Source organism: Eublepharis macularius, chromosome 5 (genome assembly GCF_028583425.1).
Source record: "Eublepharis macularius isolate TG4126 chromosome 5, MPM_Emac_v1.0, whole genome shotgun sequence".
NCBI classification, from domain to species: Eukaryota; Metazoa; Chordata; class Lepidosauria; order Squamata; family Eublepharidae; genus Eublepharis; species Eublepharis macularius.
The window spans coordinates 102,450,042-102,478,035 of record NC_072794.1 but is presented as its reverse complement, the minus strand read 5'-3'; the positions used below and the strand labels follow the sequence as shown (position 1 = coordinate 102,478,035).

Below are 27,994 nucleotides of genomic sequence, written 5' to 3'. Positions count from 1 at the left end.
GACTCTGACTATCCGCGAGAGCTGCCGGCGCGTCGCGATGGAGCTGGGCGGTAGTGGCGGTACGGGCTTGCTAATTGTCAATAACAAGCAACGGAGTGCGGGGCTCGGCCTGACGCCGCCGCCGGTAGGGAAAGGTCGGGAACTCAACCGCAATCAACGCAAGGACTCGGAGGTGAGGCTGGGTTGCGAGGGGACTTGCAGGGAGGGTTAGGAGTGGCCCCCTCTGGCGCCTCTTGCTACAGGAACCAGGCCCAATGTGACGAGAGTGGCTTTAAAAAAAAGGCAGGGGAAGTCGCGATGTGCCCCTGGGGTCCCCTGCCGGTTCACCTCGGCGCCCGCTCCCCTCAGACGACCGGGAGAGCCCTCGTGGGCACGAGCCGTGGTTTACCTTCTTCAAACGAACGGCTTCACAGGAGCCGCTCGAAGGAACTCTTTGGATTGCCTGCCGTGAACGACCGCTCTGTCGTCAGAACGACTTGTCACAATTCCGGGCTGAAATGCAAGGTAGCAGAGCCGGTTTGCAAAGCAGGTGAAAGGGAGCGACGTTGCTACCATCTCTGACAGGCTAATGGGTTACTATGGTTACCGCGGGACTGCGTGCAGGGGAGGTTGCTGAGCGCTCTTTGGAAAACTGAACTGATGTCTCCACTTCCCAGGGCTATTCCGAGTCGCCAGACTTTGAGTTTGAATATGCAGACACGGACAAATGGGCCGCTGAGCTGTCAGGTAAAGTATGAGTTGGCTTAGCCTGACCTAACATCTTGCTGTGATCAGAAGAAATTTTGTGCCATTGGTCTTATAATTCAATTTTCAGCACAGTCATTTTGCACAAGTCAAGTGTTCAGTGTTTATGTACTGAGTTGCTGAATTTCAGGGGTTTGTTATACTTGGGGTGGGGGATGATGCTGTGTTTATAAAAATATGTAGGATGGGTCCTGTGAAAGCTCTCAGTTGATGGTTCTTGTTTTGTGTGGATTTGGTGATGCTTTTTATCTGTTTGTTTATTAAATAAATAAATAGGCATTTTACATTTTATGAGATTAAAAATATACAAAAGTGGTTTATTAACCCTATTCTCCCAGAAAATGCCTGCAGCTCCAACGATACGGCTCTTCAGCTGTATGAGTCTTAGACTGTGGAAGGCTTTGAAGGTTATAACAAGCACCTTGAATTGAACTCAGAAACAAACCAGCAATTAATGTGGCTGTTAAAAGAGGAGAGAGGTGTTCCCAGTGGCTAGCCTGCATAGTGGTTGGTCTGCTGTGTCCTGAATCAGTTGTAGTTTCTGCAAGGGCTGCCCAGTGTAGTCTCTTAGTCCCACTGTAAAGCTTATTTGGATTAACAGGGTCAGGTCAACAAACAGTTGGCAAATGAACCGCAGCTGATAGAAGGCAATGTACTTTACAGAGGTTTCTGCTTTTGATATCTTCAGATTTTTCTTCAAGAGGAGGGTTATTGCCCCTGAGCAAAACCATACAAGCGGATACCAAATCATGGTTAAGAGTTGGACAATAAACCAAGATGTAAAAGTAGCATGTGAAATGGGCTTGTAAACCATTGCTTGTGTTTACCCATGGTTAAATGATGCATCTACATCTATGACTCTTCTCTGAATGTCCCCACTTTCAGCAGTTAAGTGGATAAGTGCCAGAGAAAGGGCTTTTTATTTGGTGGAACCCCAGTTATGAAATATTTATTTTTATTTTATTTATATTTCAATTTATATACTGCCCATCCTCAGGGGCTCTGGGCGGTGAACAGTTTAAAATCAATAAAAACAAGAAAACAACAATACTAAAATCAATATACAAAACAATAACGAAATAAATTAACCAAGTGCAATGGTGGGGAGAAACCCCACCCCAAAGGTGGGAGGCCGACATGGCGCCGCCCCCTTCATCTTACCCAGAGAGTCTTCATTATTAAGTGACCTAGTAAAGACAATTTTATTTCCTTGAGTTTTTTATTAAATTGCTGCTGCTTTACAGTGTTTTTGTCATTTTTTACTGCTATGGAAACTCCCTGGGTGACCTTGGACCAGTCACATACACTCTTCCTAACTAACCTCACAGGGTTGTTGTGAGGATAATACGAAAGAGAAAAAAATGAGGGAGAAGATGTTAAATAATGTTAATCCCTTTGTTATAGTGAATAAATGCCCTCAGGGTATCTTATACAGGTTTAGTGCTTCACCACACACGTTCTTCAAGTCATACTCCAGTTGGTTTAAAATGAGACCCAATAACCATTAGATTTTGGATGCATATTATCTCTTTGCAGAACTGTACAGCTACACTGAAGGCCCTGAATTCCAAATCAACAGAAAATGCTTTGAAGAGGATTTTAGAATGCATGGTAAGAGTATTGTCTTTTCCTGTTGTGAAAATTTGATTTTGTCCACATGTGGGCTACCCCAAATCAGGGTCTCTGTGTCTTCTAGAAGAATTACATTCCCAAATAGCAAAATTTTGCATTAAAACATCACAAGAGTATTTTAATCTATTTCCATGTGGGTTCTACTTTAATTTGGAGTCTTTCTAGAATAGTTTGTGTTTTAAATCAGTCATTGCCTCCTGTGATCATTTGGAGAAAGGTGAACTGTAAACAATAGGCCAAAATAGTAACTTTTTCAGTGTGTTTTTAACTTAAGTTGAAGAGATTTCCAAAGCTAGTAGTTCAGACCGTAGTTTAAGAACTGTAGACGTTGCTGGTTTATTATATTTTAGTTGTGATTAGCTGTGGTAGATTGGCAATACTATAAGAGGTCAATTGCCTGGTAGTGTATAATGTACACACACTTCAGAAAGCTGTATCATATCACACTGCTTGTCTTTACAGTGCTGGATAAGAAATGGACGGAACTGGACACCCATCAGCATCGTACCCATGCCATGAGGCTACTTGATGGTCTCGAGGTCACCGCTCGGGAGAAAAGACTCAGGGTAGCCCGAGCCATCCTCTATGTTGCACAAGGTACATCATTATTATTGTTAGATGAACTGCTTAGTTCAATTGTTGAGTATGGCTTGATAAAATATTTAATTCAGCAATTTGGTTAAACAACATTCTTTTTTTAAAAAGACCTTTTCCCTGTGACATGATGCTCCTATTAGTCAGTACAGCAAAAACATTAGCGTAAAGCATGATTAAGTGATTCAGTTTACCTTCAGTCTTAGTCTGTTTCTTTTTTATGGCTTGTTTGTACAAGTTCAGAAGTGTATAGAGTGGGATAACCTTGGCAGTGAACCATGGAAGGTATATTCCATCTCTGTCCAGGGTATCCTTGAACCAGGAGCTGACATGGACATTATACTACTGTAATTCTCAGACTCTGCAATTTTTAGTTGAATATTTGGGGCAGGGGGGTATGGTATATGCAGTATACTAAAACGGCATATATGTGGTAACTAAAATGGTGTAATAACGTGTGTTTTTGTTCTAATTTCATGATTTTTACCAAATGGAACATAAGAAAACAGAGGCTGATCTCGTACAGTGTTGTTTCTTAGGGAAGAGATTGTAATTAGCTAAGTTCGCAGGGATCAATGTTTTACTGTAGAATATTGTAGTATACTCATTCTTTATCCTGCAGTAGCTTTGAATTCCAGATGCATAGGAAAACTGTATTCTGGCTAGTTTAAAAAATATTTATTGAGATGCTGCCTTTACAGCACAATAATTTGGTGGGGCATCTGGGTTCTCAAGATGAGGCACAACTTATGTCCTCTCTGTGCTTGCTTTTATCGGCAAAATGGGGTTTAGACTCATAGAGTCAGTGTAGAATGTGATCTAGTAAGGGATGCCTCTGCTCAAAGAAATTTCCTTTGTGATTGCAGGCACATTTGACGAGTGTAGCTCTGAGGCTGAAGTTCAGTCCTGGATGCGCTACAACATTTTTCTTCTACTGGAAGTTGGCACTTTCAATGCTTTGGTGGAACTTCTGAACATGGAAATTGAGTGAGTTCCATGTTATTGCAAAGTAGGGAGTCTGAAAAGAATGCAGGCTGCTTAGATAGCCTGGTTATGATATGCCCCACCAAGATATATATTTTTTATAGATTGTGAAAGATGCCAGACTCGTTCTGGTATTTGTCCAGTTTTCATCTGATTCGTTGAAAAATCCCTTGCTGATTTCAGTTGTGTTTCTTATGGTAGTTACTTAAAATTACAGCTTGTCATGAGTTGTGACTTGCATGTCACAATTTACATGTTGTTGAGGGAGAACCTTTCACAAGATAACTGCTTCTTATCTAAGTCCTGGATGCTGACTACAGCTCAGAGAGAGCAGTTAAATCCAGCTTTTGGGAGGAGGGGTTGAATGATCTCAGGAACTCCTGTGGAGCATGGCTGGGAGCAAGAGAGCTGTACAGTCCCTGCACTTGTCTAATCAAGCTTGAAGAAGCTCCTTAATCCAATTCTGCTAAAGTTTGGGAAGGCTTCTGCTTTATATTCTACAAATGCTTTCCCAGTGAATATGACTGCCTGCCCCCAAGTCTTGCCTGCACTTGCGTAGTCCGGTGAAAGGTTTACAGGAAGCATATAAAAAGATTCTGCCAGCTCAGTTGAGCTCAGTTTAGCTCAGTTGAGTTAGAGACTCCTCATGCTTTGCTTGGCAGACCTGGCAGTTTCACTTGGTCCAGCTCTGTCTCCCTCCCCTTCCTTTTTTCTTCCTGTGTCTGAATCCAGTGTTTATTTCACAAAAGATGTCAAAGAATCTGTTTTTTAGAAGAGATAAATTATGCAAAGGATAGTCTATTTAATTATATTGCAGTGAATGCTACAGATTATCAGTCTCTCCATATTTGTATATATAATTGCAACAGGATGGGACAGTAATGGTAGTATCATTGGGAGTCTGCTATTTCCACAACAAGTACGGCTGGAGACAACCTTCCTTTCTCCAGAAAGGAAGAGAGGCTTTAATTTTTTCATGCCCAGATGTATCAATAGTTTATTAAGAGTTCTTCTTTGACTCCGTGAGGTCAAACATGTTCCCACACAGTAGTCTAAGAAATTGGCATGATATTATTAGAGTTTGTAGTGATTTAGTACAGTGGAGCAGTTAATGCAGTTCGATTTGAAAGACCCCACAGCAGTTGGTCTCAGTTTCAAATGGATATGAGAGGGAATTGGTGAACGGTGAAGCCATGTAGGTGTGTCTTTCCAGGACAGGAGTACAAAATATGCACATTTATTCCCATAGTGCCTTAATCTCAAACCATGTTCTTTTATCCCATACTATGAGCAATAAGAACTATGTACTTGCTGCTTTATTTTCCAGCAACAGTGCAGCCTGCAGCAGTGCAGTGAGAAAGCCAGCCATCTCCCTGGCTGACAGCACAGATCTGAGGTAAGGAATATTGGCATACAAAGCACTAATGGGATGATACTTCCTTATGATGGAAGCAAGGATGTTTTCTTATTTCTCCCATCCTCCTCTGCTCAAATTATACAGCTTCTTGGAAGCACTAGTAATGCTTACTCATATTATGAGTAACTAAAATCTCATAAAGTAGTGAGCAACCTTTTGAGTTCCTTAGTATGTCCTCAGGGTGAGAATTATACAAAGGGGGTGATATTGTAAAACATGAAGAAAGAGCCCCATATTATCTACCCTGGAAGATCTGTTTTCTTTTTTTCTTATCCCTCCTGTCTTTAGTACTGAACAGCTTAACAGAGGTGTTTAAATTTGCATTCACTACTTCAGGAAATTGTAATTGATCTTAATTCCTTGCATTCCACTATTGTTGCTTTGTTGTAATGGACCAGCATAGGTATACACAACTCTTATCTTGTAACCCACCTACCCCACCCCCAATTTGTGCAAAACTCCGATCTTGAGATTTGCCATAGTATGTTGTTTGCCTGGACTGGAGCAGTAAGAGAGAACAGGAAGAAGAAGCAAAGAGACACCCAAACTGAAAGTCTTCATGAATAGCGCATAATAGAATGAACTCTGTAGTAGGTGATGTTGTTGCAATTGGTGCACAGTGTTGCCCTCTCATAGAGAGAGGAACTTCTCTTGCTGGGAAATGGCCCATCTCACAAGGAGATGCTTGTGGCAAAACTTTAAAGTATGATACTCTTCAGCATGCATTTGTTTATTTTGCTGTCATCCCCATTCCCCCTCCCTCTGGATGTTCTGATGGCAAGGTTTACTTTATAAAGTAGTTTGAATGAACTAAAACATATTATCAACGTTTCTTCCTCTAACTTGCTTCATCTTTATAATCCATTTACAGGGTGCTGCTGAATATTATGTACCTTATTGTAGAAACTGTCCGTCAGGAGTGTGATGGAGACAAGCCTGAGTGGAAGACAATGAGACAAACTTTCAGAGCAGAACTAGGTATGGGCTGTCATTACAGTTGTTTCCGACTTGCCCAGATAAGGCTTCTTACTAACTTCAGTGATTTATAGTAAATAAATAAAATGTTGGTAGGCCAGAAAGTTGGAATTAGTTTGTAAGAAAAAGCTGTTCAAGTATGGAAGGAAGCTTGTTACTTTTCAAAGAATGAATGGGATCACATTTATGCGGATGAGTTTAGCATTAAGCTAGTGTATAAGAAGAAATTTCAGGGGCAAAAAAAGAGGGGAAGTTATGAACAGTTCATTCGAAGGAAATGGGGTTTGCTAGAGGAGATTGCAGAGGATGGGAATATAATCCATAAGAAAAGAGGCATCTTTATGTAAAAATGGTGACACCAGTATGTTAACTTTCAGGGGCACCGCTTTATAACAGTGAGCCATTTTCTGTTATGCTCTTTGGGATGGTGACCAAATTCTGCAGTGGCCATGCCCCACACTTCCCTATGAAGAAGGTGTTGCTGCTGGTTTGGAAGACAGTCTTGGTAAGAGTCTCCTAGCCATGAATACGAGCTCTTCAAATATGATACTCCTAATGCTGTAGTCAGTGTTGCTAGATCAAACAAGATGATGTTACTCTGCTGTTTTAATTCCTGGGCTGAGCTCTGTACAGAGATAAGCATACTTAACCTTTTAAGTATAGACTATGCCTAAATGAGGAGTTCTTTTATGTATTTGTTCTGGCATCACTGAACTATGGATCTGTGCCCCTGTGGGATTGTCTGCATGCTACATTTGAATGGTTCACATTGTGCAATTAAACAGTTTCTGCCAGTGGAAGATCTTGTGGGAAAATCTTGCAATTCCCACCACTTGGGAACATGGTTTATTGTATTTTTTCTATCTCTGCAGCAGGCACAGGAGCCACCTTGCATGATATTTCCAAGGGCTACAAACACTGCTGAGTTAGAGCAGGAAATTGAGAAGTGGGTGGGGACTATTACTGTCCATCATTGTGTGAAAGGAACAGATATATAATAATACTACTTTGCAGCTACAGCATGACATTTGGGGCTTATTGTATTTCTTGCATTTTCTACACATATATCCTGTGTTGCATTTGCAGCCTTTTATTGCTACTGCTGTTTAGCACATTCTTGTCATAATGCCATTGCTTTCTGAAGTTGGCTGCTATCTGAGAGTTTAGGCATCCACATTTCTCTGGGTTGCCTGAAATCAGGAGATGGTACCATGAAGTCAAGCCTGGGAAAATTAATTTTAAAAAAATTATTAAACCATTTATACCACTCTTTTCTTTGAAGACTCAAAACACCTAACAAATACAAGATTTGTGACAGCGCAGTTTGTGATGTGATGTGATATGATGTATGTATAAAACAATCTTTTTTTTAAAATCCAAGTTTAATACAAGAAATGATAAAACCGTACAGTACAAACAAGAAAGGGATTAAAACTAAGCCATAAAAGACATTATCAAAACCACTCTTGGCAAATTGTTAAAAACCCAAGAATTACAATAAACAAGCATTTAAACTTTGTTGCATTGGGGGAGTTACTTCTTTGGCATTTAAAACATCTAAAATTGGTTTCCATGTTTCATCGTATTCAAATGAAGGGACTGCCATATGCAAGTTCCAAAAAACAGATTATGCATAATCCTACCCATCAAATATTGCTCCCATATTTTCTGATACCATTTTTTATCAATGGGCCTTTGAGGGATTTCCAATTCCCAGCAATGACCAGACGAGCAGAGGCAACTAATATCGAGACAAGAGATCTGGTATTCCTATCTAACACAGAGTTGGGCCAAAAATCCAATAGGAAAAGTTCTGGGGAGTATGGCAACGAAAGACCCATCATGTTGAATATCTCTTTGTGAACCACTCTCCAAAATTCCTGAACAAAATGGCATTCCCACCACATATGTAGGGTCGTGCCTTCCTGCTTGCAAGATCTCCAACACAGAGGGCTCAACAACCTGTTCATCTGATTCAATTTATGTTGTGTTAAATACTCATTGGACAGCAGCTTGTAAAATGTATAAAACAATCTGAAGTAATGCCACTCCCTTCCACCAGGCTTATCAGACTGCCAATAAAGCTAACTGAACAAGACACTTTTATAGCTCCTTCAGAAAATGGAGAGTGACAATGCACTTCCTCAAAGGGGCAATTTTACATTGAGAGTCCAAAAATACCAAATGTCCTTGCCCAGGCTGAGTAGAATCTGTGAGAGGGTTTGGAAGGAGAAGGAAATCAGGGGAACATCACTGGCATAATTAAACTTTAATGTATCCTATGGAGATAAAAATCAGTATTAATGTAAAAGGAGAATGAATACTAGCTGATTTTATTAAAAATCCATAAATGTACACTTTTTATAAATAGGAAAAAAGATGATAAATTATTCTCTAGGTGTCAGTTCTAGGGACGGCAGTCCATGGCAGATAGATCCCCAAACCCCTCACAGCAAGTACTCCAATGCATTGGGTGAAAAAAGGTTTATTTAGAGATCCACTAAGTTCATGGGTGCATCCATAGATGGGATAGGTTGGCAGGAATGAGTATACAAGCATATGCACTATTGATATAAGGAGCACTATTTCCCCCCTCCCTTTGAGCAGGTAGCATTTAGGCGCGAAAATCCTAAAAAGTTCCATGAGAATACAATAGCTTAGTCTGGACAGAGAAAGGCAGAAGATTACAAGGAATCAAAACTCCCTCTTTCCCCTGTGAAGAGTTACATTACAGCTGCAAGGTCACTGAGCATACTTTCAGAGATAACAGTTGCTTGTTCTGGGAGTAAGGCACTTTCATTTTCAAGCAGGTCAGCATCAACATTGGTACTTGATTATGTGACTACGGTACAAAGCACAATCATATGAACAAAACACAATCATGTGAGCAAAGCATGAGATCAATACATTAGGTCAGAGAAACATAAATGGCATAAATGGGCACAGACATGACATTAGGCTAACTAAAAAGCATTGTGAGGAATTTCAGTTTAGCTGAAGATTCCAGGAGCATTAAGCCAACACAAAATCACTTGCCAGTCTGAATTTGAAATGTCTAGTGAAAATATTCATATGATATGATGCGGGGAGAGTTGAATATAAATGGAATAAAGTAAATTAAATAATATACTCTATCAAATCCATCATTTCAAAAAATTAATTTCTTTACCTTAAAATATTACTTCCACTTCTTTGTTAGAAAAGCGGGCTCACTATCAATAATAAATCAACTTGCAGTGAACTAATGCACAGTTTTAAAGCATGCGAGCAGAAACTGCAGAAGTATTTAGATGCCAGCAGATGGAAACGTACCCTGCATAATTGCAGCCTTTTACAGCTTCCAGAGTGATAAAGCTAGGATGCTACGAGCTTACTGGCTGCTGTTTTTCACACGATAACTGTCTTTACAACTGTTAAAGATTGGACATGAGTGCAGTGTTAGAGCTGAATTTTAAAGGAACTACTTCAAAGCTCAGTACTATGTGGCCTCACTGCTGCAGTGCCAACATACATAATTAACTCCTCAATATACCTATTTACCTACCATATTTGGCTTTTTTGAAGCCTTGTTATTTTTCTAGCCATTTGGCAACGGGGTAACAAAGAACATGGCACCATAGAATGGCTGGGTAAATTGTCTAAGGGTGCTTGATGCAATCTGTATTGTTAAAGTTCAGCAGATGTATGCACATCCATGCTTAGACAGGAGATTGCTTGGGATTCCCATGTAAACCCCTCAGAATTTTGAAGGAACATAAGTGTGATAACTAGGAAAGAAAAATTATAATTTTAAATCTTAATGAGTGTCCTTGACTTCATTCTTTAGAAAATTATTTGTGAAAATGGAGTATAACCTGAGCATACAGCCAAATTGAAAATGATAAGATGCTTATTGTATCTAACGTTCACAAATGGTTCTTTGAAAAATCATTGGTATATAACTGAGTGCAGCAAATCCTTCATTTCTTATTCTCTTGATTTATTGATAGCAAACCAGTTTCTAAACTGTTTATGAATAACCAAAAAGTTAAGAGAAAAACTTGCATTGACCCATCTATGTAGTGTACCCTTGGAGGATTTGAGGAACTTCAGGATATGAAAGCAGAGAAGCGGGAGATGCTAGGACTCCCCCCACTTCCTGAGGACAGTATCAAAGTAATCCGTAACATGAGGGCTGCTTCTCCTCCAGCATCTGCTTCGGATTTGATTGAACAGCAGCAGAAACGGGGCCGGCGGGAACACAAGGTAAGCTGGGGAACAGATGAGATTAAGAGGAGGTAACCTTGCCTTGTTTGGGAAGAACAGTATTCACAAGAACAGATGGATTAACTTGCTCTTTGCTCTGTGTTGGTCCTTCCAGGCACTTATTAAACAGGATAATCTAGATGCTTTCAATGAGCGGGATCCCTATAAAACTGATGACTCCCGTGAAGATGAGGAGGAGAATGATGATGATAATAGCCTTGAAGGAGAGACATTCCCTCTTGAAAGAGATGAGGTGATGCCTCCTCCTGTCCAGCATCCTTCAGCTGACCGACTGACTTGCCCAAAAGGTTTGCCTTGGGCACCCAAAGTCAGGTGAGTACTTGTACCAGGATGGTTGCATTTAAGCTGGAGGCCCTTTTCTTTGCCTTATGAGAGTGCTAAAATACTTGGCTAGTCTTTTGGTGCTACACCTCTGAAGATGTCAGCCACAGCTGCTGGCGAAACGTCAGGAACTACCATGCCAAGACCACGGCAATACAGCCTGGAAAACCCACAACAACCATCGTTCTCCGGCCGTGAAAGCCTTCGACAATATACTTGGCTAGTGTTCATGACAGACAGATAATTAGGTACAGTAAAAGATGTGCTCTTCTTGGGTTGATGCAGTCACACTAATAATAAGGAAGCTTTGATTTAAGAAGGATAAGGAACATCTCTCCTAGACCTTAGTTAGTGCTAACCTGAGAAATACAAGGTTTTGGAATGCCTTTCTTTTTTCCCATTTGCAGTATTAAAAAATCTTATCTTTCTGGAGCTATGAAGCTTTGACTCTATGCTAATCTTTCCTCTTTTCTACAGGGAAAAAGACATAGAGATGTTTTTGGAATCTAGTCGGAGTAAATTCATTGGCTACACCTTGGGGAGGTAAGTTAAAGCAGCCCCAGCCTTACTGGATTTGGGGCTTACCATGCATTTTATAAGGTTGGGTCATTGTTGGCATTCTAAGAAAAGGGCGAGAGAGAACTATAGAATTATCAATTTCTAAAGTTTCTTTTTATTTCAAGTTCTATACCCAGTGCATAATTAACTAAATGGATTAAAAATGTAATGTCTTTAAAGTTTGAAGCACAGGAGAATGTTTTGTTTCAGACAGTTGTGTTTTTTAAGTTGGTAGATAGTATTAATTTATACTAAACTATAGGATTCATTATAGAGGTGGTCACGTCTGTTTTTACTGTAAAAGAAAAGATTATGAAAAATCCCCAAAATACTGGTTTTTATGAAAATAGATACTATTGCCTTCACTTGGAGAAGATGCTTCCAAATTTCACAAATGAATGACACACACACACACACACACAAAAGACACTCACTTAAATGTCTGTTCCTAATAGATTGCAAGTGGTGATAGAAAAAATAGTGGAGAGAATCTCCCTGAGTAAGGTTCACTCCAGTACACAATTTTACCAAAACATGTTTTTAAATATTTGTATCTGTTACATTGTGACATTTGCTACATTGTGACATTTGCTGCCTAACAAGTTTTGATTTGTTCTTTCTAGTGACACCAATACTGTGGTGGGACTTCCTAGACCCATTCATGAGAGTATCAAAACTCTGAAATTGGTGGGTACCCTTAATTCATGTGTTCATCTGTAGAAGACATCTCATGCAGGGGCTGGTTTTAAACCCTATCTAGTCCATTAATGTTTCCTCTGTGCTCATCCTAGATGGAAATTTTTTGAATTTGCTGTGCTGCCATATAGTTACGTTTCCTTTGCTTTGTCACCTATAGCACAAGTATACATCTATTGCAGAAGTTCAAGTACAAATGGAAGAGGAGTACTTGCGTTCCCCCTTGTCAGGGGTAAGTGATGTGGGAAGACTTTCTCCATTAGTTTGTGTTGAAGAAGTGGAGGGAAGGGAGATTAAATCTTCTATCTGGAATTAGATATTAGTGAGCTCTTTCTAGTGGGTTCTGTGTTTGGAGAACATACATGGATCACTGTCAGTGTTGCCAAACTGCTGATCACAGTGCATTTCCCATCTATATCAACTCTTAAGGTTGCTTCAGTAAGATGTTTTGTGATAAAAAGCAGTCTTTGCCCATGTTCCAAAAATAAATTATACTCAGAAAATGCTCAGCATGCATACACTGGTGGAATGGATATTGTAATTATTTCCTTGTGCTAATAGGGGGAAGAGGAGGTTGAGCAAGTTCCCGCAGAAATCTTGTACCAGGGTCTGCTTCCTAGTTTGCCCCAGTACATGGTGAGCTTTATTCTAATCCAATGTATGTGTTCCCATTCACCCTCTCTTTCACTTCCTTCCTTCCTTTCTTCTTCTAGCCTCCTTGATTTCAGTGATGAGTTATACAACAAGTTTATTCTGATATGTAACTTCTTTGCTTGTTGGTATGTGATAAATTGCATCATGTTCATCTACCACTATCTTTGCCTTTTCTTTGCTACATTTGGCTACTCTACAAGGTCTTCTATACCTCACTCAGATCTTCATCCGCAGATTGCCTTGCTGAAAATCTTGCTGGCTGCAGCACCCACCTCCAAAGCCAAAACGGACTCCATTAATATTCTGGCAGATGTTTTACCAGAGGAGATGCCGTGAGTGCCATTCAGAGGGGAAAAGCAAGTTGTGACATGCAATGAATTAAGGGGGAAGATGCTAGACTTTTACTTGGCTTTCTCTGCTGTAGTGATGAGCTGGAACACTGATGATGGAAACTGCAAAATGAATATGTGTAGGCTATAATTAAGAAATCAAGCACTGGTGAAAAGAATATCCATGTAGGTCCTTCATACCAACCCTGGAAAGCTATTTGAAATTCTGCCTTTCAATTGTCAGGCGTCTTAAGTTAGTAAGAAGGAATTAAGCCAGTGCTTAACTTTGTTTAGAGAAAACTCCAGGAGAGTCAAGATGCTTGTACTTTAGAAGAGGGCTTATTCCAAGTTTAATAATATACTATACTTCAAGTGAGACCAAAAGCTGCCTGAACCTATCAACATTTCACAAGATTGGCTAGATTATGCTACATTGTACCCTGTGGTTGTTGTGGGTTTTCCGGGCTGTATTGCCGTGGTCTTGGCATTGTAGTTCCTGACGTTTCGCCAGCAGCTGTGGCTGGCATCTTCAGAGGTGTAGCACCAAAAGATAGAGATCTCTGTGTCACTACAATGGAACTCAGTGGAACTACAATGCCAAGACCATGGCAGTACAGCCCGGAAAACCCACAACAACCATCGTTCTCCGGCCGTGAAAGCCTTCGACAATACATTGTACCCTGTGAGTCCTGAGTGATAGTACTTCCTTCAGTGTTTTCCCACCCAGCCCAGCCCAGCCCAGCCCACCCCACCCAGATTGCTTTTGTTTGTAGGTGAAGACATGTATGGCTAATTATGTTTTTTGTTATATGGACATTAATCAGAAAATTGGCAAGGATTTAGATAAAGCTGTGGAGCAACTCAAGGAATCACTTCTGATTATTACCAGTGTATTAATAAAATATGAATAATAGTGACTCCTCATGGGGGTTCTTTAAGATGAGAAGGACAAAGATTGTAAAGGCTTCTTAAATTAAAAGTCCTCTAGAGCACTTGATAATAGTCCCAGGGAAGGGAGTTAACTCCATCGCAGTCATTAATACCACTGCTTTGGCTTCCAGAACAACTGTGTTGCAGAGCATGAAACTGGGAGTTGATGTGAATCGGCACAAAGAGATAATTGTAAAAGCAATTTCTGCTGTGCTGCTGTTGCTGCTAAAGCACTTCAAACTAAATCATGTTTATCAGGTAAGCATGGTAAGGCGTAACATTTGAAGCAGGGTAATCAAGTGAATCTGGAATTTGCTTGCTTCATGCACCTTATTGTGTTTATTACCTAAACCAGTTTGAATACATGGCCCAGCACCTGGTGTTTGCCAACTGCATCCCACTTATATTGAAGTTCTTCAATCAGAACATCATGTCATACATCACTGCTAAGAACAGGTAAGTGGTGGTGTTAGACTTTTTCCTCATGCTAGAAGGGCTGTTTATGAATATGGAATATCATAAACCCCTTTTCCTCATGTGCCTTAAGCACAAAACACTGCCTGGCAAGGCAGAACAGATGCCAACCTCAGCTAGAGGTGGAAAATTACCAGAAGGTGTGTCAATTGACTAGCTGCCCCTCCACGCCACAGAGAAGCACTTAAGTGAAACAAAGAGGTCTTTCCGGCATTCCAGCTTTATCTCATAAACACCCTTCCATACCTTCCCTCACCCACCCAATCTGGGCTTTTTCAGGGACCTGATTGCTCTCCCCATCAAGCAATTGCTGGGTCATCAAGCCCCATTAACACCTTTTGTCTACTTCAAGTAGAGCCATTATGCCTCTCCTCACTTATTGTCCAAACTTCTCAACAAGCCATCAAGCCATTGTGTTTGAGGCAAGACATCAGTCTGCCCCAGGGTACGTTTTGCACTATAATTAAACTCCCCAGCCATGTGCTCTGTGTGTGTGTGTTCCGGATCCAAACATCTATGCTCAAGTTTGGTTGAGCCTCATCTTCTCTCTGCGAAGCACTGGTTTGTTTTGCTGCTATTTCCACAGACCTCTCCTTCTCTTCAGGACTGGTAAATATCACCCCATCGCATTACTCTCTCCCACTTTCCTCCTTGTTTTCTAGTTAATTCTGTGTGTATGCTGTATGTGTTTTTCTGTATGCTTGCCTTTTATCTCTCTGTTAATAAAGAAGCCTTTTCTGTAGAATATCTGCCTGTTTATTTGAGGGTTCTCTAAGGGAACAATCCTCATAATACATTAGTGGAGATCTCACCTACCCCCTCTTGCTGCATCTCCTTGAATGCAAATTCCCCCTAAGGAGACCCCCATTAGGGTAACACTGGTATGTCCTAGAATGCTGTGATGGCAAATGTGACTCTTTGCAGTGGGGCATATAGATGCTACCTAGGTGAGGATTTTAGAATGCTGTTACAGAATTTAATCTTGTTACAGAATTTAACCAGTAAAAAAGGAAGTTATTTATTGCCACTGATAAGAACCTGCAAAACAAACCAAATAACCGCACCTTACTAACTATGCTGTATCAATAAAGAATTGTTCAACAGTTTGTTTAATCAAAAGCTTTCACAAGGTAATTTGTGCTCAATTAATGCAAGTATACACGTAGTACAATATCCATCATAAGGAAACTTCAAAATATGTGTAAGTATATACAATTGCTATCGTGCTACAAAGACTTAAATACAATGAAAGTAACCGCTTGGCGGGTCGCCAACAGGAAGTTCCCGTTCCGGAATCCCCTTTCTCAAAGCAGTTACTTAAACAATTTTGATGGATGGTATTTCAATAAATAAAGTAGCAGCTCAATACATTTCTCACGTTTCAAAGTGCATAGTGGCAAACTGCTCAATGGCGTCAGCAATCTAATAATTCCCACTCCTGCCCACTCCTGATAAGAACCTGCCTGAGAAATGCCCAGTCATCAATGTCCCTTCTTGGCAATTACTTTCAGGTGGAAAGCTCAACAATAGGTTTGAACATCTTGACTTAGTTTCCACAGAGAGGTTCCAAGGTCATGAGTGGTTCTGGAGGCTTAGATACTTTCGCCCTTTCACACTGAGACATTACTGAATGTGATTTGGTTGGTCATCTTCTTACTCATATTGGCTTTAGCTAAGTACCCAGGACAGGTAGGCGTGGAAAGAGGTGTTCATTCTAACTTTCTGAATTTTAAAGGCTTGGAGAGCCTGTTGTGTATCATCATATTTCAAGTCAAGTCAAGCAAGCCTTTATTGGCATATATCATCATATTTCTCATATGTTTGAACTAACAGTGTCAAACAGTTATGGAGATGATAAACAATCTAACCTAGTATACTATCATTTCTGATCATTTTGCGTGTGGTTTTGTTTAAGCATCTCTGTTTTGGATTATCCCTACTGTGTGGTACATGAGTTACCTGAGCTGACAGCGGAGAGTCTGGTGAGTAAAGCTGCCTGTAACTTTTACCTTGACAGGGAAAATGCAGAGGTGGTGGGGACAGCATTAAATTTAATATTGTCAACATGGAGAACCTCCTAATGCTGGCTTTTCTTTCTCAATCACATTATCCACCTGTCATCAGTGTTTCTTTGTCTTGTAGGAAGCTGGGGACAACAATCAGTTTTGCTGGCGGAATCTTTTTTCCTGCATCAATCTTCTTAGGATACTCAATAAGTTAACCAAGTGGAAACATTCTAGGACCATGGTGAGCGAAGCTCTTCTATAGGACCATATCTTTTCTGTGTACCCACTGTGTATGTTCTTCTTAGCTTCATTAAGGTGTTATAGAAGATTTACTAAAACTTTGATCGTGAGAAGATGGATGGTGATGAAGGTATCAGTGCAGCTTTAGGGAACTGACGTTGTGATACTTTAATTCCCCAGATGTTGGTGGTATTTAAGTCTGCTCCCATTCTGAAACGAGCTCTCAAGGTGAAGCAAGCCATGATGCAACTCTATGTTCTGAAGCTTCTCAAGGTGCAGACAAAGTATTTAGGGCGACAGTGGAGGAAGAGCAACATGAAGACCATGTCAGCAATATACCAGAAAGTGCGGCATCGGCTCAATGACGACTGGGCTTATGGCAATGGTATGTCTTGGTTCTCTCCCTCAATGCTCTTACTCCAAACTTTTCATGAACCTGCTTTAACTGTGTCAAGATACACCCCATGAAGTGCCTGCCTTCCTAATGAAAGATCACAAAAGATCTTAGGATTCCATAAGGCAATTCCACTTGTCCTAAATATAACCAGTTGGAGAAGGCTGTATTTTTCTTCAGTGAAGGCCTGTCTTGTGCCTTCAAAGCAGACACTTAGCTTTATTGCAGTGATATAGTGCACTGGGCGCTTATTTGCAGAGGGAAACTTAGGTTCAAATATCCACTGAAAAAGGAGTGTGCAATTCAGTTCAGAATTTGGGTTAAAATACTGAATTTTGTTTGATTTGGTAAAATCCAGCTATTTTGAATGAAAAAACAGGTATCCTGAATTTTTACCAAATTTTCAGTAAAATTCGGCCATTATTTTCTGTAGAAAAATCACTCTGAGGGCTAGCTAGCGGCTGGGATTTGGAGGGAAATTCAGATTTACTAATTTTTTTGGTGCACACCCCTACACTGAACTATATCATTTGTTTGGTAGCCAGTAGATGAGTCATATATGCAACTCATGATTGGTTCAGATTTGTACACAGTTATCATGAAAAGGTATTAATATAAAAGTTGCATCTCTGGAAAAATGCTCAGAGCTGTTTTTTGGTAAAACCTGAATTGGCTAAATCATTGAAGTTCACTGTCAATCTTCTGTGCAGTCCCACATATGACTGTGCATGCGCAGGCCTGCTGATGGTACGGATTTTACAGCTTTTTTTCTCCTCTAGAGGGGGCGCTCTCCTCCCTGCACAGCAATCTCCTGCCAAGAGATGCCTGTGCTCTATAAATGCACTCAGTGTGCAATGAAATAGTGAGGACAGGCAGACACTTGTTCCGCCTTGTTTACCTGGGGAAGACCACAATGTGAATTCCTCCAATGCAGAGCCAAACAAGCTACCAGACTCAAGGCTATGTTGTGGGAGTGGGCATTGTTGACAACGACCAGCCCAACAGCAAATACCTCTGCACTTGCAGAGAATGTGCAGAGCGTGCTGAACATACAGATCCAACCTCGAAACCAAGCTGAATGCCAACTGCTGCGGCAGCTTCAGATCCAACAGTCTCCCATCGAACCCAACAGGCCCCTTTCAAAAGGCCATCGGAACCGTCCAGCAGGGTTCAGTCCTTGACTCCATCCCTCAGATCTGACAGTCAATCAGTTGAGATCCTTGGAATCAAGAGAGACTGCATGCAACGCCCCAGAGCCTCTTAGGTAAGAGGCGGGATCCAAGTTGAAACACTTCAAGAAGGAGGAAGGGCCCTAGACAGAGGCTAGTTGTTGATTTTGAAATGCTAGCAGTGGAGGGGATTAAAACCCCTCAGACGCCCTCGCCTCACTCAAAATTGTTGTTCATCAAAAGAAGCAGTTTGGCAAGCGTTGTTTCAGTGAAGAGTCAACCCTCCTGGTAATAGCTTGCTAAACTCCCATGTGGAACTGCACAGAAGACTGACAGTGCAGGCACACATACCCTCCCCTCCTGCCCTATATACTCTTCACTTCTCACTGGGAGAGTATGGTGGCAGAAAAGAAACAGAGTCAGGGGGTGCACTCTCCCAAAGCACGGACGTCTCTTGGCGGGAAATCACCATGCAGGTGCTTTGGGAGGAGAGTGCCCCCTCTAGAGGGGGGGAAAAAGCTGTAAAATCCATCTGGTAGGCAGGCCTGCACATGCACAGTCCCATGTGTGCATGCACAGAAGACCTCAGCGAACAACAGTTACAGGTATATGCAACCCTGTTTTCATTTTGCTGAAACCCATAACCATCTGTTATGCAAACCATAGTGTGATATTAATATAGTATTGATCCTGTTTTTCACTCCACTCATCTAAAAAATAACAGAGGAGAGAACATTTGGTTTGACTGTTTATTTCACTTTTTTTTTAGCTGAGCCCTTGGTTTTCATCTTGTTGGGTAAAGATTAGGCAGTAGAGACTTAAACAATACTTGCAAAGTGGATGAACACTTCGTTTGGTTTAAAAAAAATTATATGAACATTGTTATAAATTTGATCAAAATGCACAATCCTTGTTTAGATATTAATGGGTTGCATATGAAAGCAGTTAGTGGTAACATTTTGTTAAGAGGATCACAAATAGTAGCCCATCATCAGTTCTGTATGACCCTATCCTGTTACTCTGAAGCCAGAAGCGAGTGGAACAGGAAGGCAGTCTGGCAGCCATCCACAAGAGTCCCACAGTTCACTAGGTGCATCTCAATAAGCTGTTTGAGGAGCACTGATTTCTAGTCTTCTGAAGGCTGTTCTGTCCAACTGAAAGCTGAGAATCTGAGGTTTCTAGACAAGGTATAGGAATGCCCTAGAAATTCCTGGTGGCTAACAGTGTTAATCTGTAGCAGCAAACTAAAACAGGATTCCCTTGGCACTTCAAAGACTGACAGCGTTTATTCCGGCATGAGCTTTCTTGAGTTAGTGCTAATTGTTCTTGTGTCTGGGGTTTCTTTGCTGCCTTGATGCTTTGGAGCCTGGTCATGTGTTTCTTGGACTTTTTCAGATCTGGATGCACGGCCATGGGACTTCCAAGCTGAGGAGTGTGCTCTGCGTGCCAGCATAGAGCGATTCAATTCTCGGCGCTATGACCGGGCACATAACAACCCAGAATTTCTCCCTGTGGATAATTGTTTGCAGAGTGTTCTGGGTCAGCGTGTGGAGCTGCCTGAAGATTTCCAAATGAATTACGATTTATGGCTGGAAAGAGAAGTTTTCTCTAGACCTATCTGCTGGGAAGAGTTGCTGCAGTGATATTTGATAAGAAGAAGATATTGGGCGAAGACCTAATGTATGTGCCCAAGGCCAGGTTCTTCTTCTTCATTCAGCCAAGTGTAGGGAGGAGATGTCATTTTTTTCATGCAGCTTTCAATCTGCAGTTATTGCCTCCTTCCAGGGGTAGCATGGCTTTATACAGATCTTAAGGACCTGCCAATATGGTTCTAAATCTTTTGGGCTGTCTCAGTTACTGGTTGATTTGAAAGGTGCAAAGTGGATTCACAGTAGTTCATCTTGAGAAGTGGAGTAGTTGAACAACCTCAGTCAAAATGCCAATGTCAGCCTTGTCTACTGTTCAAGGGAAATGTTCCATGCTCCTGTTGGTTAAATGCTTGTCATGTTTCTGTTCACTGAATTCAGCTGGCTACTTTTGTTCCAAAATGTGAATGGAGGCTTTCTTTACTATGCCCTGAACCTCTACTCCCAAAGGGCAGAATGCCATCCTTGTTCTGCTAGTTTATAGAGAAGAGCAGTAGCAGTTTCATGGTGTGTAGTGGGTGGGAAAGAAAAGAGAGATGGTGTACCATTGTCTGTGCAGGGAAAGGAGGTCTCTGTGGTCCCATTAGTGCCTGTAGGAACTGAATGTAATTGGAAGGTGCAGGAGGTGTGAATAGAATGTGTTTATAGCAGTGGCAACAGTTCTCACACCTGCTGCTTTTGCTGTCAAGTGGTAGAAACATATTTGGCTTGCCCCAGCTGAGGAAGTGAGTAAGCAGCTTCATTAAAATCAAGGATCTTGTCCCATTTTTATTTCATGGATAGAAGGGAAAACTCTGTCTAAATTGTCAGTTCTACACTCCCCACTGAAACTCAGTGTTAATGTCTATCTATTAAGTAGTCTTCCTTTCTGGAAGCTACTCCTGAGAGAGACAAGCCTTAACATTATTTTCTGATTCCCTCCATGTGCAATCCTTATGCCTGCAGCCTATTTAGCTCCAAGCTCTTCAGTCTGTAGATACCCAGGCAATCCATCCTATGAAAATGATCTAATGAGGTCTACTTCTTGCAAACAGAGATGAGAAACCCATTTTTGGATTACAGTACTAGAGATTGCAGGATAGGGGCATGTTCTTCCATAAAAACACACTCCGCACACAGAGAAAATTAGCATGTTGGGGAGAAAGCTTACTTTGCTGCATGGCAGTCTTCTGTGTGTGGAAATGGTTTTGTATCGAGGAGCATATAATCAGGGGAGCCCCCACCTGCAGTGGTTCAGTCCAGATACCAGTTTGCCATCTTACTTACTGTTTTTGATAACTAGGCATCTAAGTCTCCACAATCTGTTGCATGTAAACAGTGGGGTGGAAGTGAAGGCATCTATTTAAAAGAAATGGTAAGCAGACCTGAAAGAGGATGTTCCATCTTCCCCAAGAGGGATGGTATCTGCTATGAGAATCAACTCACAGGTATGATTTGAGTTGGACTGCTGTAGTACATACTACAAACATTCAGGAACCAGCAAATACAATGAATGTTAGCATCTAGGACTGCAATATGGTATCTTCCCCCCACCCCTATTTCTGCTTTGCAAACAAAGGTTGCAAAGCTGAGACTATTTATGTGAAAGTAAGTCCCATGAAATGAATAGGATTCCTTAGTAAGCATGTTTAAGACATTAAAACGTAGTGCAAAGTCATAGGTTTGGAAGGGACAGCACATTGCACTAATCCTGATATATCCAACACTCCTATAAGATTAATTTACATGTTCTGCAAGCAGAGAGCAGTAGGGACCAATGCCTACTTTGCTTCTAACAGTAAGAATCAAATTTAGTAAAATAAATGCACCTAGCTTGAACAAGTACTATCAGGCAGCCAGTCGAACACTTGTGATGCAACTGGGACAAGACTTTCCAACTTTACCAAGATGTAACATCCTGAGAAGGTAGTGTACTTTCTGTACTGTCAACAGTGTGGTGGTGTTTATATGGTTATACAGCAGAAGCATGTTGTCACATAAAAGAACATGATCAAGCATTAAAATAATGAAAAAACTTTTCATCTTACAACTTTTGTGTGTGACTTCTGGAATTTCAAGTGCCTTCTGGAAAGAGGTTCAGATTATTCCTCCCCAGAAGAGAGAGGAATTTGGAAGGAAAGTGAAGGATCTGTTCCTTCCTTCCTACTGGAAGGAAGCTATTACTCCTTTTTTATGCTTGATATGCTAGCAGCTTTAGGAAATTACTAGTTATGGGGTAAGGGAAGCTTGAAGATTTATGGTGTGTGTTGTGGGCACATCTGAACAGCCTCACAGTCATTGTACATAAGTCTGCCTTTGTCTTTGTGATGTTCAGGATTTTTTCCCCAATCTTCACCTTAATTGGGCTTGGCCAATTGAACTAACCTGGTGGAGCTACAGCAGAAGAGTCCTCCTTTCTAGGGCATCCTGGGAGGGAGATGACAGGCAGCCTGTTACAATGAAGAAGGCTTCTAGTGCCCCAAGCCCATAGTACCTTACTACTGGGTGCTACTTTCCCCAGGAAAGAGAGGGGCACTGCGTGCTGTTCAGGCTGCTCTGTTTTATGAGGAAGGATAGGCAAAGGCTTCAGGAGATGAAATGAAAATGTTTTTAGGCTATTGGGGCAATGTATGGAAGGATAACATCAGTTGCAGGAACTCAGTTCTGCCTCCCTGCTCCCTTGGTGAAGTCAATACTGGTGCTCACTTGGCTTGTGTTTCAGCAAGCTCCGTTTTTTTTCCTCTCCTGTGGGCAGGCAGAAGGTGGGGGGCATCTTTCCAGGGATGAATGCATATGTTTAGAAAATGATACCACACCTTCCTACAATTAAACATGCACTCACAGTGGCATACAACGTAATGATTTAATATCTTAAAACTAAACAGCAGATAAAACCTATAGTTCATATTGGAAATACCACTCCCCCGCCCCGGAATAACATAGTTTTAACAGATTTCCAGAAGACCAAGAGTTTGGGAGACATGATAAGCCATCTTCAAGCAGGGAATAATCATGTGCTCAAAACAGTCTGCTGTGTGCATTCTCATCTTTCTTTATAGCCACGGCCCACATCCACAAACTAAGGAAGCTTTTTCACTACCTATATTTACCTGAAAGGAAGATGTCTTAGACTGTAAGTCATTCCCCCTAAAAAGGTTAAACACAAATGGTTTTATTACAGTATATAGCTCTAACTTGTATGCAAATATAAGATAGCTCTCTTTTGTGGCATCTGTGGAGGTAAAGCTAGTCTTACCTTCAGGTACTAAATGAGGCCATGACTCATGTCTTCTTGCACTCATTCATCTTTCATGGGGGCTGAGAAAAGCAAACACACCTCTTATTGGAGAGGGTTGAAAAGCAGAGGGTTCAGGGCAAAATAGTTTGGACAATCTGTTTGCTGTGCCTTCTACTGCAGAGAATAGCAGTAGAGGCTGGAGTGAGGACTACATCCAGCTACAAACCACCAGGTAAGAAAACATTTTGTTGTCTTTTGTGGATGGTAGAAGAAGGGAGGAAGCACTGAGTGGAAGTAATGGGAGCCAGATACAAAATCAGTATACATAATTTGCCTAATTGCAAGTTGCCTCTAGATACTGGGTTTGAAATTTTTTTAATATTTCCAATTACGTCTAGATATTGGGATGCTCTCTCGGATAACCCTTCCAATTACTTACTCACAAGGGAGTTTGGAATTCAGTATCTTGCTTGGAGACCAAGTTTACCCTTTGATAATTGTCCTGGAGTAAATGGTAGCACTTGAGGTATAGTGTTTGTTTCTAGTGCAGGATTTTCTCATACACAAGCTATTCTGTGGTAACAAATAATAAAGAGGGACCATTGTTATCTATTACTGTTGCCTTCAGTGAACGAATGTGAAAGTCCACTATCTGGTACAATGGTGATTTCAGTGTGGGAATGCATTGAGCAGCCTCCGAAACCACAGGGGAGTGGGATCTGGCAAAGCTTTTCTCAGTTTCAGAGAAGCCATATTCCACAAATAAGGGTGGTGGCAAAGCTATTCAATACACCTGTTGCAGGCCCAAAAGAAGGGACTGTTGACATTCAAGAATGATATGCAGGAGTATTTTACAAAAGGTAATGTATGGTTGGCACCTACTTTTGAAAAGCTTAGCAATCAGATTCTGTGCAGTTTGGTCACCCCTAAGCTTTCCTTTCCCTGGGCTCAGTACTTCTTTCTGCAAAGGACTAGGCTGTTAGAAACCTTCAGGTTTTCCCTATGATTCAGCTAGAGGCGAGGAGCATCTGTTTTTCAGTCTTTTGATTCTTCTGCATTTCTCTTCCATCTCTCTCTCCTTCATTCATATTTTTCATATGTTTGTATAATTCAATTACATGCAACATTAATGCACTTTGTAACAGCTATCTTTCAGTGATGCCCTTAATGTCTTTCTAGAGTATGCAGTCTCACGGCTATGGCACAAATTGTTCTCCTTTGTGTTCTGCTCTTCCCTAGACACACCTTTCTTAAATTTATGACACCCACAATGGGATACCCATTGCAATATTTTTAAATAAATGTCTCCTTCATTCTGTCCTATAGCCTTATTTCCTCCTCATCTACAAACTCAGGTTTCAGTTCAGCACGTTTCAGCAGGCAATTCAGGACTGTAATTACAGCAATCACTGCAATTACATGTGTTGGTTATGTAATTACACTTGCTTATACTCTATAATTGAGAGGAACAATTGTGTAGTATACATCTAAAAATGCTACAGCTTCCATTGGTCAAATTTTAAAAAAATTCATGGATGAAGTCTTTCTTTACAGCAGTGGTTGTAAAATGTTTAACTAGTGTGCCACTCTATTACTACTACTCAGTCATTCTGAATTCTTCAATTTAAAATGCAGATGCAATTAGAGTTACTTATTGTATCTTTGTTCTATAACATCAGTCAGTTTTCGTTGCTTCCATATCTGTGAAGCCATTAAATATGTTAAGTGGGGAATAACTGTGGCTATCAAACTTGGGCCAAATCAAGCCATACCCCCCACAACCTTATGGAGCCCCTTTTCCAAATCCATTTGTTCAACTGGAATTCTTAGTAACTTCCTTCTTATCCATCCTCATTACATCCTGATGCACAACTCCTTCTCTCACCTCTAATGTGAGTGGTCAGCTGTTCATCAGATCTAACTTTAAAAGTTTGTGGGAGCCTTCTCTTTCCCAGTGGCGGGGAAACACAATCCATAGGCAATGACCCTGTGTCTGAATCCTGAAAGTCTAGTGTCAGGAATTTCAAAATATTTTAAGGAATGGTTTATGCTGCCAGTGTGGTATAGTGGTTAGATTGCTGAACTAAGACCAAGGAGACCTAAGTTCAACTTCCTGTTCAGCCCTGAAGCTTACAGAGTGACCTTGGTCCAGACACTTTGTCTCAACTTATTTACAAGGTTATTGTGAGAATAAAACAAAAAGAGAACCCTATGGATGCCACCTTGAGTTCCTTGGAAAAGGGAAGGACAAGATAAAGATACAACTGATTATTCAGCTCTTGAAAACTTGAAGTGGAATGAATGAACTGATTCCATTGAAAATTATTCATGTTGCTGACTATTTTTTCTTCAGTGTTTGACTTGTGATGGCTCACTCATGTGTAAGTTGTTATTTGTGTTGCAGTCTACAAGTGGTTGACAAAATTGCCTCGTGTTACGTAGGAACCTGCAAATTAAGTAACTCATTGTAGAAGAAATATTAAATATCCAAGAAGTTTTTCAGTTATAAAAACTTAAAACTGGTCTCTAAAATTGTGTTTTAATAGGTCATACATTGCTTTCAAAACCTACTCACGCTTTGGCAGGTCTGTATGGGAAGGAAGTTATCCAAGGGTAGCCAATGAGCACCAAACTCCCTGAACATGATGATGGTGGAGTTAAGATGTTGCATTGGGATGTGGGCAAGGGACAGAGCAGTGGTTTTTATGTCCAAATTGCAAAAGAGTATCTTCTCCAGCATTACAGACTTGAACCTGTTCCTTTTATGCCTTGGGCTAAGAAATTAGGTTGCTTATTTTCACCGTACTCTTCACTTTAGCCTTTTTTTAAAGAAACATAAAAATTGGGTATGATACAAATACAATTTGCCTCTCTCTCCACTTCAGGTGTATCTAATGTTGGGACAATTACTAGGAATGCCCCTCTCACATGTTTCAGTTACTGCTGTGGAACGTCCCAAGAGGGCCAGAATTAGCATTGCTGAGTGTTTGAATAACTTCTGTACACTTTGACAAACGTGGTTGGCTGGTGTTCTTGTCAAATGCTACACTTTCCACATGCTCATTGTAAAAACTTTTCACTCATGAAAAACGGGAGGAACAAACTGATGTTAAATTTAGGACCAATTTATATTGGGGAAATTACAAGAGATAAATAAAACATAAGCTGTAGCAGTTAAGTGGTTAATACAGAAGTATTTCCCCAAGAAGTTAATCTGCTCTCAAAGGGACATTTCATAAGTGCAGAAGGGAGTGTTTTTCAGGCATTGTCCTTAACAGAATTGTGACATCAGACAGATCAGCCAATCACTTTCCTTCTCCCTCTTCCTTCTAGTGGGCTAGCCATTGCCTCTTGAAAGTAGGGCTTGGCTTTCTAGCCCACTTGGATAGGCAATGCTGCTTACAGTGAAGAGGCTGCTTGGCCAGCAGTGCCGTCTCCAGGTATCTGGAGAGGAAAGGATTTCTTTGGTCAAGAGCCTTGTATCAGAAGAACTGAAAGTTCCTGCAAACCAGCAGACCCTGTTGTTCCGAGGCAAAGTACTGGAGGGAGAGCACAGATTATCTGACTATCCAATTGGGCCAGAGTCCATTCTCTATCTGGTCATTAAAAAGCCAGAGCAAGTTTACCTTGAAGAGCTTTCCAAACCAGCCCCTGTCCAACCCCACTCAGTGTGGTATCAACTGTCCCAGGTCCTGGAGAAACACTTCAGAACTTCTGATGCAGTGAGAGTCCTGGAGCAAGTACTGAATGACTACTACAGAGGCCTTGGCCTGCTGAGCCTGGAAAATATTGAAGACTTAGCAGGATATATTCTGAACCCTGAGGAACAGCCAGTGATTACAGGGGAGCTTCCAGATCAAAAAGGGCAACCCAAGGCCCCAGTGTCTGAAACCATGAAGGAACAAGCCACCCAGACTGAGCCACAAGAAATCCTGGAAGGAAGATCCTGCTGAAAGAACTGTGAGCAGACTTGCAAGAAGCATTTGAGCTAGGAACTTTGGAATAAACCATGAAGATGCAAGGGGCACAGACAGAGGAATGTCTTTATGTTCCATGGGGGAGGGGGAGGGTTGCCAGTCTCCAAGTGGTGGCTGAAGATCTCCCGGAATTACAACTGGTCTTCAGGTGACAAAAATCAGTTCCCCTGGAGAAAATGGCTGCCTTGGAGGGTGGAATCTATGGCATTATACCAAGCTGAAGTCCCTCCCCAAACCCCATCCTCTCCAGGCTCCACCCCCAAAATCTCCAGGAATTTCCCAATATGGACCTGGCAACCCTAAATAGTACAGGAACCAACATGTTGTACAAAAAGAGTCAGAACTCTAGACAGCATAACAAATAATACTGTGCCAAATTTGCTTCACAAATGTGAGGAGAGGGGTAGGGTTGCCAGCCTCCAGGTGGTAGCTGGAGATCCCCCGGAATTATAACTCATCTCCAGGCCATAGAGCTCAGTTGCCCTGGAGAAAATGGCTGCTTTGGAGGGTGGACAGTATGGCATGATACCTTGCTGATGTCCCTTCCCTCCCCGTCCCCTGCCTTCTCCAGGCTCCACTCCCATAATCTTCAGGAATTTCCCAACCTGGACCTGGCAACTCAGGAAAGGGGATAAGACTTGAACTCTCCTAAAAGCTTATTAACACTTGCTTCTGTGTCAATTTGTATAATTGTTTCTCCAGACTCTCCAGTCACCGCCTATCTTAGCACTTCCAGCCAATCAGTTAGTGACTGACTAAGCCCTCACTCTG

General features: G+C 41.3%; 2 protein-coding genes across 2 annotated transcripts; both read left to right on the top strand.

Annotated features, from left to right (window-relative positions):
- The first annotated feature begins 3 nt into the window (after positions 1–3).
- Positions 4–22,065, top strand: STRIP1 (striatin interacting protein 1). The gene is made up of 21 exons (XM_054980526.1): positions 4–172; positions 657–726; positions 2,281–2,355; positions 2,839–2,973; positions 3,837–3,957; positions 5,282–5,350; positions 6,243–6,349; positions 6,724–6,851; positions 10,409–10,591; positions 10,707–10,924; positions 11,411–11,476; positions 12,115–12,178; positions 12,348–12,419; positions 12,749–12,823; positions 13,076–13,173; positions 14,232–14,358; positions 14,456–14,556; positions 16,490–16,556; positions 16,717–16,821; positions 17,001–17,205; positions 19,779–22,065. Exons 1-21 carry the CDS (start codon positions 38–40, stop codon positions 20,024–20,026), a joined length of 2,469 nt encoding a protein of 822 aa, XP_054836501.1. The 5' UTR covers positions 4–37; the 3' UTR covers positions 20,027–22,065.
- Positions 22,066–26,638: 4,573 nt separating this feature from the next.
- Positions 26,639–27,199, top strand: UBL4B (ubiquitin like 4B). The gene has a single exon (XM_054980403.1). It carries the CDS (start codon positions 26,639–26,641, stop codon positions 27,197–27,199), a length of 561 nt encoding a protein of 186 aa, XP_054836378.1.
- Positions 27,200–27,994: the final 795 nt, after the last annotated feature.

Bases quoted from the DNA above. Each gene is read 5' to 3' on its own strand.
- STRIP1 (XM_054980526.1), top strand. From the start codon at position 38: ATGGAGCTGGGCGGTAGTGGCGGTACGGGCTTGCTAATTGTCAATAAC. The intron at 5,351-6,242 runs GTAAGGAATATT...ATCCATTTACAG, and splicing joins GCTGACAGCACAGATCTGAG to GGTGCTGCTGAATATTATGT. The intron at 14,359-14,455 runs GTAAGCATGGTA...TACCTAAACCAG, and splicing joins AACTAAATCATGTTTATCAG to TTTGAATACATGGCCCAGCA.
- UBL4B (XM_054980403.1), top strand. From the start codon at position 26,639: ATGCTGCTTACAGTGAAGAGGCTGCTTGGCCAGCAGTGCCGTCTCCAG.